We start from the raw sequence: 12,367 nt of genomic DNA on the forward strand, positions 1-12,367 counted from the left end.
ATTTTTATATTTCTCTAGCAATAATTTTGCCCTCAAAACTATATTCTCTTTATCCATTTCATTAAATTTCCATAAAACTTCAAAAACTTGAAAATTAAAGAAATTGCTATTATTGAATGATAATTTCATTAAAAATATTTAAATGAAAATATTCTTCAGCAGATTTTTGGCCTTTTAATTGATTTATTTCAAATTCTGGAGTGATTTCATTTTCGGTTGCAATTTTTTTACATTTATCAAGAACGGACTTCCATGTTTTCTTAAGTTGTTCTATAGCTTTAATTAGGTTTTCAATATTATCTTTTTTTACACCCAATGTTGCTTTACGAGATTCGATAATGAGATTCATTTGATGTAATAACACTAGTATTTCCAGCCAAACTGTAGACATAAGAACACATTGAAATTGTATTTTTTAAAAAGCAAGAATCTGCATATGTGCATCAATAGGAAGTCACAAAGATTTCAAATTTCGAGCCACTGGATTCACAGCTTCTAGCCTTGCTGTCCATCTTGTTTTTGAAATATCATGTAAGGAATTGCATGCTGAACATTTTTTTAAAACCTCCCATCCAAAAAGATGGGACTTTCACTAAAAAATTTTAAAATTTGGGGACAGTACCAAAAAAGTTATTGCTTCTTTGCAAGATTCTGCTGAATCCACTCCGACAAGATTTAAAGTATGGTTTCCACAACCAGAGAATGTAAAATTGCTATTTTCTCGCAAAAGAACTGCTTGCACACCATTATACTTTCCTACCATATTGGCTCCGTTATCATAGCCTTGTCTATCACAGTCTTCTCACTGTTCAGTTTTTAAAACTCAATTTTAAAAACTGAACAGGTGTCATTCTCTGCTTTTATGCCCTTTTTGCTGGGGGGTGAGATTCAGTGATGGAAAAAGAGGTAACTTTTGAGAGTGGGTAGTGATTGGCCAGAAGAACATCCCCTCCAGCCAGGGGTTGGTCAGGGTGATATACTTCTAGCCAGGAAGACTCTGGATACCATCATCTCTTCTAGGAACTGTTACTTCCTTGATTGGATCAGAGGACATCAGGGTGTCTTTGGAAAGAAGACTGACACTTTTGAAAAGGTGGCTGTTGTTGCTGCCTTTAGTCTTTTGTGTATGATATCCTTCCATCAATTACCATGAAAAACAAATCTGGGACAAGTGGCAGCAAAGGTGGGAATCTGAAATTTGTACAAAGAATCAAGTTCCTTGTGAAAGATCACAAGGCATTTTATTCCAGATATCAAGGAGTATATGTAGAAGTGCTGGTTTTGGCCAACACAAAGTCGTGCAGTTCATATCTAAACAGGGATGCTTTAATTTATTTCTTTATACAGAAGAATACCGCATTATGTCTGTTTGGGAGTGTCCTGACTGTGTCCGGCACATCTTTGACTGTTCAATGCTGTCAGATATTAAACAGACTCTTAGCATCTACTCAATTTGACTAATCTAAATTTCACAATCCTGTTCGTTGAACCATCTCAAAAAAAGACATGTTTCAAAATTTAATTGAGCTTATAAAACTAACATTTGCATGTGAACTCATCACAACTACTTTATTATTTGTCAACCTTTCCCCAAAGAGTAGTGTGATGTTTACATTTATGTTTTGTGTCTTGTTTTTTTACTTGTGTGTTATGTATGTGCTATCAGTTTGCATTTGTTAACTTGCACATTCTTGGTTCAAATGTATTTAATTTCTCATATTGTATCTATGCTCATGCATTTGTAAGTTATTGTGTTCCTCATTGTAAACCTCTGTACTCTACCTGGTTATGCACAAGTGATACTGGAAGAAAAATAAAGGTATATACGTAAGGTAAGCAAATACATCAAAATACATCAACACAAGATATTATTAGGAATAAAAATAAACTGCTATTTAAAGAGAAAAATTAGATTAAATGAAATATAATAATATTGATGCTTGAAATGGCATCAAATATGAGACGCGTGCATATTGTTATATGAATATAAAGGATAGATTATACAGAAGTATAGCGTATCCTTTCATTTTTCATAATTCATATTTTTTGTGCATAACTATGTTTCATATTCACTATTTTTGCCCTCTAATTTAATACATTTAAATGTAGCATAATTAATATATTAAAAAATGGCTAAATTTGTTTTAATATTTTACAAAATGTTTTCAACATTTTAATATTTTTGTAATCATGAAAACTGTACAAATTCTCTTGTAATTTACAGAATATTTTTCCTTTTAAATATTAAAAACAATATTAGTATTTATTTAGAAAAATTAATTGAACTGATAAATGGAAAAATATTTAATACTTAAATATTTACTTAAAATGCTTAATAAATTACATATATTTATTTACGTGCAAAAAATCGTATTATAAATTAGAATAAAACAATAGATTTAACTAACAAAAAATTAACTAATTTATTCTAATTTTTAATACAACTTATTAATTAATTCATTAAATATATGAATAAATCAAATTCTAATTTAATTCTACCTAATGAACTTTCTCCAGCCTCTCCGGCAGACATTCGAGCAATATGGTCAAGACCAATTCTTTCGGCTTCTTCGGTAGCTAAAGTATACGGTAATTCGACGAATAATATTGTTGCCTGTAAAGTATAATTTTAAAAACTTCAAATCGTAAAAAAAATGACTAAAATTTCATGTAATTTATCCATTATTTTATTAATACTTAGCTTTATAATGAATATAATATTTAAAACGTACCTCTCCATTCACTAAATCAATAACCGATTCATACATGTTTACAGGTAACTATAAAAAAAAATATATTTTAAAATTAATATAGAAATATTTTTATATTATTATTGACAACATAAAAATGATCTTACAAAGTTCTAATAATGAATTGATTAAAAAATAAATAAAACAGTTTATATCATCAATGAAAGCTTTAAGTGTAATAAATAATAATCACTGTTCTTGTTTATTTGCATGTTATATTGTCTGTATGATAGAAATGAAAAAACATCAATATGCTCCATCTAACTATTTAATTTGTAAGAAATTTATTATTTATATTAAAGAATTATAAAAAAAATTGGAATTAGAATTAAATGTTCTTAACTTCAGTATCTCTAATGGCCACACTCAAAACCAAGAAGCAGAGTTAAGGTGGCTCCACATCAAATGCTAAGCAAACATTTGGCCTATACTGAGTAATGTGGATGACTTACTCGTGACTAATATTCAATACTTGCCATTTCCTGCTCCTTGTTGGTGTATTGTACTGAATCAAAGGAGACAAATAGGCAAATAACAAATGTATGGGGCTAACAAGCATTCACTTATTAAAAATAAAACGAATAGTAATTGATTAACTCCTAACACTGTTAATTGTCAATACAGCCGTAAATGAGCAACCTATTATATTTTACTTCTTTACTGCATCCTTTAAATTAATACATTCACAATTAAGGAAATTCAGATCATTTTTCATGAAATTTTAAGAAATAAAAGTATTAAAATGGAAACGCTTCATATCTTGTTAAAATCAACTTTGTGAAATTTAATATTTTTTTGTTAAATATTAACATCTATCTTCTAAAAATGCAAGACATAAAAATGAAAGTTTTCTTTGATACATGGAAAAATAAATAAATAAATCATTTCTTTGTAGAAATGATTTATTTATTTTTTTATGAAATTCATGATTATATTCGTTGTTCAGTAATGCATATGAGCATCTCTCCCTGAATTCTGGGAATTTATACAGTTAAAAAAAATTGTCATCTCAACAACAAAAGTTATGACAAAGTAATTTTGAAATAAAATCATCATAAAATGGCACGTATGAAAACTATAATTTATCTATTAAGTCAAAATTTGAATATAGATAAAACAACAATTAACATTAAATTTGCTATAAAAAAAAGTGTTAAATATATCATTTATCAGAACATAGAGGTCTTCCAAAAAGAATGCTACCATTTGAAATTATTGTAATTATGTTAATTATTATCCGAAACATCATAATGTATGTTAAAACATTGGAAAACTATCAATGTGTACACCTTATGTCCCACGGCACACACATGACCATACTCAAATTCCTCCTATGTTTACTAAGGCATATCAGTCATCACTCTTTCCATGGCAACCATAGAATTATGGCTCCTGCAGATTACTCGTGTTACACAATGATGAGTGAGTCAGACTTTCTGACATAGGTTTTTGCCTTCAGAAAACAAATTGTTTTCTCTATTCAGAGTCACCATTTTCATTTATGATGCTTCCTACTGATAGCACACCACTAGAAGTTTGAATATAGATGGGAGACGAAACTCGAACAGTTACTCTATCAATTGATACATGTTGTATACCTTTCAGATAATAATTAACATACATAGAGTAATTTTAAATGTTAGTATTCATTTTGAAAGACCTTGTATTCCCAGATATTCTAATAGTTTTACATTGATAACAGCATTTTAAAAATCATTATTAAAAACAATATATTGTATATTAGATATTAATAAATCATTATTAATGTTTATTTTAGACTTGATCTACAGTGTCAGAGTTTGTGTACTGTTTGTTTTGCTGCCTCTTGTTGAAATATTCAAAATGCTATTTATGGTAAAAAGTGTTATTTTTTGTTGACATAAAGAATAACCATCTTTTGTGCTTTAATCATAAGACAGATTATTTGTTTAATAATTTGTTAAACAGTAATTGTTGTCAGATCTGTTTTCTTAATATATAACAATTACAAATGATAAATTTTTTTATGCAGTATTTATTTTGATATGGTTTTCCTGATTTAACATCATGGCTGTACTGCATGAAAAACATTTTGGTTAGGTTTGCACTACTGTTTCAATTGATTTCTTATACAGTTATAACACCAACTTCATAAAGTTACAATTAGAAAAATGCTGAGGTTATTTTCTTAAATCAAGCCAATATCCATTCAATCCATCCAGATAGCAAAGTTGGGAATTGAGGTAATTTGATGGTTTGATAACATTTAGTTCTGCATGAAAATTATCTTTAGCTTTTGTTTCATCAAGAATGAATAGCTCAACTATCAATTGATGCTTGCCAGTCATCTGCCATTCTTAACACCAGCATAAACCCATTACATTTCAGCAAGATAATACAAGCATCCATTTTAGTTGCATTACATGAAAGTGGTTTCAGAATAATAATATTGAGATTCTGGATTGGGCAGCATACTCTCTAGACTTCAATCTGATGGAAAAATCTCTGGGAATACTTGTGAGAGAAACATACACAGATAATCATTATTTTACATCAGTCAGGCCTAGGAGTGCTATTTCCCCTTTGAAAAAGTGAGAAAAGTGAGTTGAAATACAGAAAAAGTGAATAAAAAGTGAGTGCAATAGTGACAAAACAAAGTGAAAACACAGAAGGAAAACTCAGCAAAATAGCGTAAAAATTGTTATTTTCTTTTTATTCTGTTATGGTTAAACACATTTTAAAAATTTCTGTATATACTGTAATAGAGTAGCCACTCGTTATATCGCGTTTTTTTGGTCCCCTAAATTTTAAAAGCATTTGAGTCAATTAATTTTAAATTACCAATTACCACTGAATTTCTATTTGCAACAAAATACGAGAAAGAGCTAAATATGCAGAACAGGTGGATAGATCGATTGTCATTTGTTTCCTTTTGATATAAAAGTTGTTTATTTATTAGTTTTAAGTACAGTCTCCTCATTTACAAGTTTCTGTGAATTCGAAATTTCATACATTTATGTGAATTGACGCTATTCGCGTCAATTCACATAAAGGTGTGAAATTTCGAATTCACCGCATAACGTGTAAGGAAAAGATCTCTCTAATTCTGAACGAAAACTTCTAAAATTTTTATACAGTAGTAACTTCATTTTGCTTTTTAGAGAATTTTTACTCTGTAATTTTATAAGTTTTGATGTTCTATTATATATTCAATATTCATTTTTTTTAAATTTTCAATTACAGCATTTATAATTTTTATTGAAAAATATAAACTACACGAATTTCTAATAAGCGATTTATATAGTACTGTATAATAAAATCGCAATTGATGTTTTGTTTTTATATCGACAGTATTTGTCTTTCAATGTCATTGTTAAAGAAACAATGCTAAATGGGCATTCATGGTTTCGATGTTTACGTAAACGTCAACTTAATTCGATATAACCTACGAATAAAATTCAGGATTGAAAAACTAAGCTTATTTTATATCAGAAACACTTGCTGATGAAAGAACAGAGATTCCATAGCATGTATAATCTGTTTAGTAAAAGCCCAGAATTTTTATTACTCGGTTATATCGCGTTTTTTTTTCTGTTTCCCGATAACCAGTGGCTTCTGTATTTCCAGTAAACCATGAATACTTGAAATGTCTTTGGCTTCTGTAAATAATCAGTCATGAAAGATGATGTTCTTTTATTAAGATTATTCTGCATGTTATCAACTTCCTTCTATTTCGCTTCCTCTTGCTTTTGAACACTTAACACTAATAAGCATCACACGTGCTGCTTGTACTTCATTCATGTTCTTGCTGTTAATAGCCTTCTCCAGTTTTTTTGTTTGCTGCTTCTAACAAAACTTAGACTGTCGCATGTATTTCATTTTCTTCTACATTTTTCTGGTTTAAACTCAGTTGCCGTTCCATAATCTTCATGTTACGAACAGCTTTCTTTTGTTGTTCTTCAAAACATTTCTGTGCTCTTTTTTCCGTTTCTCTTATTCTTTTAACTTCTTTTCATTTTCCAATCGTTCTTGATAATTTCTATGCACCGAGGAAGCTAATTTCAGTCGTCCTTTGCAATAGGTACAAGGTGTGGGCTTTGGTCATACATGTTTAGTCCCTCCTTAACAATCAAAAGTGAATTAAGCATTCTTTCCAACACTGATGCTCTATCAGGAGAAAGTGCCCGGCATAAAATTGATCCTCTCATTCATGGGAACGGGATTTTCGATGCTGATTTCACTAATTTGGCTATTCTCGGATATTTATCATTATCAGAAACTGTTTATTTTTTAATGCTTCGAGATGTGTAAATATTGATTTCCAAATAAAATAATAAATCTGAAATAAATATACTCCAAATAATATAAGTAAAATAATATTTTATTAATGATTTCATAAATAACAAAAAACTTTTTCCTGCAGATGAATAAAAACCAACATCGTTGCAAAGTTGTTAACCTTTGGGAAGCCTGTGAAAATCTTTCTCACAAGCAATTACGTGTTGTACTTTTTACAACACTTCGAATATTTTAATTTATTTGGTAAATTTTATATGTAAATATGAATTTACATTTTCGTTTACTTTTTTAGTCTCTCAATTAATGCACAATTATAATCGGCATAAGAGAAGATTAAAAAATGGATATTTCACAAGCAAAGTAATCACACATTTTATGAAAATAACACTTACTATATGGAATAATTATACTTGTAGTCAATTTAAACATACATTTATGGGAAGATGTAGATGTGATTTAACGTTAACAATATGCTATGAAATCATTAAAGTAATTTTATTAAACTCAAGTTTATGAAATTATTTAAAGATAAATCAAGTAAAAAAATATTTTTGTAAACGACAACTCCATAACCCGATTGTTAATTAAAACCAAATAATCTGCCAAATTATTGGGCTATAACCAGGATAACTAAATGGTCAGAAACGAAATCTTTTTTAGTGGTAGGAGGTTACGCTACTATCTCGTGTTAATTTTAATAATTATATATTTTGAATTTAAAAGCGGCAGCAGTGTTGTCAGCTTGAGAGATTAATCCCTCTGCGTAATGTGCTTTCCCCTGCAAAAGGACTTTAGTGATTTTCTTAGAAAACAGCCAAAACTGCAGGGATGCTTAGAATACTTATTTTTAAACTCTGTAGAAGGAAATGCAATTCGGATAAGGTAGATTTTGGCGAATAATGAAAATATGGCATGAGTACATAACTTTACTCAACACTGGCTTCTGAATTTGTAATGAGAGGGATTTTTTAAGTGCATAAAAGATTTTTTTAAATACGTTAAATAAATTTTTGTTTTCTATAACCTAACGACACTGAGCGGGCAGTTGCAATTTTGAGTCTGCTCAGGGCCGCGTATTTTCTTCTAAAAAATTCTATTCTGATAGTCCGATAATTCGGCAATTCGTTTGGCTTTAAAATTATTTTTGGTTTGCCCCACATCTTAATTAAGCACGTGAAAATGACCAAAAAAGTGAGAAAAGTGAGAAAATGACCTGAAAAGTGAGAAAAGTGAGGATACTTCAGAAAAGTGAGTACAAGTGAGAAAAGTGAGCGACTCCGAGGCCTGCATCAGTTGAATACCTAAAAACAGCATTTCTGCAAGCCTGGGAAGCAGTAGATGTAAAGATCTTTAAAAAATCTTATTTATTTAAGTTAGTCAACAGAATAACAAATAAAAATGAGCACCTAATCAATTACTAATACTAATGTTTCGTGACTTTTATGTCCTTTGTTTCTAATGTTGAAAACAGACTTACAGTGTCTGTGTTTATGTAAAAATATAAATCAATTATGATTAAAATGAGCAAACAATTTAATACTTTTTTGTTGACAATTAATTATCAGTGATTTAATATGCCTAGTCTGCTTGTAATTTGCATTTTTCAAAAGTGCTATATTTATGTTGAGTACTGTATTATTATTATTATTTTATAGGTCAACATTAAGGAACACATTCTTACCTCAGTATGTCGTCCTTGTGGATTTAATTTTAAAAATACGGGACTTTCATTTATTACACAAACCTGAAATAATTAACTCATTCAATCTCTTGTGTTTATTAAATAATTTTTTTAAAACTTACCTGTTTATGAACTTTAATATCTGATTCGTTGGGTGCATCTCCAGTCGTATACCATCCCAAAAAGTCTAAGTCACTAAATACTTGTTTAACTGAAATGCAAATTTAATACAAATTAAGGTGTGCCCATGAAATATTTTTTTAAACATTCTAAACAGCCAATACAATGCTTTATTGTGACATCATAGATACATTATGAATATAATTTTTAATAACTAAAACTACGTTTACACATCCAAACATTAAATTTATCAATGAATTGTCAAGAATGTTAAAAAATGGTGTCCATAAAGTTTATAGAATTTTTAACAAATAAATTACTAGTATGATAGTTTAATAGTTATTCTAACTTCATTGATCAGTTGACTTCCCATTCAGTCTGATAACATCAAATACACAATGTTCCATTGAAGTAATTAGTTTTTGGAGAGTTTTTTCATATACACTATTCTGATATTTCACAGTTTGCAATTTCAAGTCTCCTACACAGTAATATTGTTTTCCATTTGCATATACCTGCTTAAACAATATTCGCCACAGCATTTTTTGATAGTCTTCTGACTTCTGTTCACCACCAGTGAATACTATTGGAGATTTAACACGATATCCGAAAGATGCCCAAACCGTGACACTTTCACCTCTTTTCTGCCTACTGTAAAATTCTTAGGTTCTTTTCTCGAGTCATGCCAATAACTAGCCCAACCATCGAGCCTGCATAAGTTCCATTTCTTTTCATCATTAAACAAGACTTCTTTCTGTTCTTCCATCTACGTGTTCTCTTGCCCAATTCCTTTCTGCAATAATGCATTCTGGCTTTAGAGGTGTTTGTTTAGTCATTTTAGTATAACCTAGATGTTCAGTTGCCTTCAACTTGTTATTATGTGCTTTAGACACCTTGTCTTAAAAAGCATTAGTTGCTTTTCTTATAGAATAGCCATTATTCATAACTGTTTGCAAAATACATCAATAATCTCTAGATGTCATCACCTTTAGTCTACCACATCTAAGTTATCATTCCAATTTTCACCTTTCTGAGGTATCTGATGTGTTCACAAAGAAGATGTTTTCAATGCTTTAGCAATATCATACACCTTATTTCCTTCAAACTTCATTTTTCAAAGTTTTATAACTTCCTCATTGAACTATTTCAGTTGACATATTTGTATCAGTCAGACATATTTGTAATCAAATAAACTTATTTATAAAATACTGATTTTAGATGAGATAAATGTTCTAATAGACGATTCTAGAATGATTTTAAATGTTGAAAATAGTTTTATATTTATTTTTAAAAGTTTATTTGCTAAGTTATGACAAAATTCCATAAACTTTTTGGACACACGATTTTTTTAAAAAAATATTTATTATTTAAAATACTTCATTTGCAGCACTTAAATATATTTTTAATATATTACTCGTACCTTTCATAAAGTAGTGTCAAAATTCTTGTTGTTTGAGATGCTACAGTTTAGTGCCTTACTTGATTTAGTGCCAATTTAAGATAAATTAAATTACAAGCATAATAAATTTTCATAAAGTAATTGACACCTCAGTGTTGCAGTGTTACTAACATGATTTTTAATTAACTCGCTAGTACTTTTGATAGCTTACAGCCACCATCTTCAGGCAAAAAAGAAATTAAATATGATTAATTTTCAAAGATTTGATTTTTGAATTATGTAAGGCTTTTATGATCAATAAACTTTCTTAAATGGAATTGAACAGAATATTATACTAAGTTAGTTTGAATTTAACAGCACATTATACTATGTTAGTTTGAATTGAACAGAACATTATACTATGTTAGTTTGAATTGAACAGAACATTATACTATGTTAGTTTGAATTGAACAGCACATTATACTATGTTAGTTTGAATTGAACAGAACATTATACTAAGTTAGTTTGGATTTTAAAAAAAACTATACTACATTAGTTTGAATGTAAAAGATCATTATACTAAGTTTGTTTGAATTGAACAGAACATTATACTATGTTAGTTTGAATTGAACAGAACATTATACTAAGTTAGTTTGGATTTTAAACAAACATTATACTATGTTAGTTTGAATTGAACAGAACATTATACTATGTTAGTTTGAATTGAACAGAACATACTATACTACAGTTAGTTTGGATTTTAAAAAAAACTATACTACATTAGTTTGAATGTAAAAGATCATTATACTAAGTTTGTTTGAATTGAACAGAACATTATACTATGTTAGTTTGAATTGAACAGAACATCTATACTTACATTAGTTTGAATGTAAAAGATCATTATACTAAGTTTAGTTTGAATTGAACAGAACATTATACTAAGTTAGTTTGGATTTTAAAAAAAACTATACTACATTAGTTTGAATGTAAAAGATCATTATACTAAGTTTGTTTGAATTGAACAGAACATTATACTATGTTGTTTGGATTTTAAAAAAAGCTTATACTAAGTTAGTTTGAATTGTAAAGATCATTATACTAAGTGTTAGTTTGAATTGAACAGAACATTATACTATGTTAGTTTGGATTTAAAAAAAAGCTATACTACATTAGTTTGAATGTAAAAGATCATTATACTAAGTTTGTTTGAATTGAACAGAGTATTTACTATGTTGAATTTGTAAATAATACACTATGAGTATTTTAATACATAAAACTCTTAAATAAATGTTTCTAGTATTTAATGATTGATTAAATTCCATTTCACATATATTTTTAGAATTAGAAACTTATTTTGTTTTAAATGAATATTTGTATTAAATTGTGGTATTCATTTTGTTTTCTAGTAAAACAGATTAATAATATTAAATCTTATGTAATTTATAAAATATTAAACAATGCTAAATTAATAATATCAAGTACAATTATTTATATGAGTACAGAATTCGTAATCTTTTGAATCAATCACTAATAACCATAACATTTATTCTACAGCATATACACAAATATATATATTTCCTATTTAGTTTTGCTGGAATAAAAATGAAAAATTTCATGAATACTTTTCAAATCTGCCATCATTAAACAATACACATAACTGCTGATTTGTAATGAAAATCAGGTCTGGCATTTTAAGTTGAACATAAGTTATTTACAAATTAAAATACAGTAATAAAACTTTTTACAAAATTAATTTTGACAATCTGAAAAAGCTTTTCTCAATTTATGACAACAATGTATCTAAATGTTAAACATTGTATACTCTTCTGTCATAGTATTTACACTTTTAAAATCTGTATATAGTGTCTATTTTTCGGCCATTTTAGTCACCACAGGATAAAGAAAACACACAGCAATATTTTCTTATCAATAAATTATAAATTTTATAATCTGATAATGTTTTTGAATATTCTACATAACATTTATATTTTCTAATTTTAATATTAAAAATAAAATTACTTACATTGTTGCTCTTTTAAATTATAATAATCTTTATCGATAACAATATCGTCCTCTATTCTATCAAATACTAATTCAAATGAGTTCATTATTTCGAGGTTTCGTCCTTTTTGTTTACCGATTAAGGCGCCGATAACTGAA

At 28.2% G+C, this 12,367-nt stretch overlaps 1 protein-coding gene across 1 annotated transcript in view; it reads right to left on the reverse strand.

The window, feature by feature from the left end:
• Nucleotides 1-12,367, reverse strand: part of CSN6 (COP9 signalosome subunit 6) — a 37,404-nt gene that overhangs the window by 16,012 nt on the left and 9,025 nt on the right. Inside the window, exons 2-6 of the mRNA XM_067283648.1 lie at nucleotides 12,231-12,362; nucleotides 8,832-8,920; nucleotides 8,710-8,772; nucleotides 2,733-2,780; nucleotides 2,500-2,614 (exon numbers count right to left, since the gene is read on the reverse strand). Of these exons, the coding sequence (XP_067139749.1) occupies nucleotides 2,500-2,614; nucleotides 2,733-2,780; nucleotides 8,710-8,772; nucleotides 8,832-8,920; nucleotides 12,231-12,362 (447 nt within the window). The remainder of the gene's footprint in view (nucleotides 1-2,499; nucleotides 2,615-2,732; nucleotides 2,781-8,709; nucleotides 8,773-8,831; nucleotides 8,921-12,230; nucleotides 12,363-12,367) is intronic.

This window comes from Centruroides vittatus, unplaced genomic scaffold (assembly GCF_030686945.1).
Source record: "Centruroides vittatus isolate TY-2023 unplaced genomic scaffold, ASM3068694v2 scaffold_1014, whole genome shotgun sequence".
Taxonomy (NCBI): domain Eukaryota; kingdom Metazoa; phylum Arthropoda; class Arachnida; order Scorpiones; family Buthidae; genus Centruroides; species Centruroides vittatus.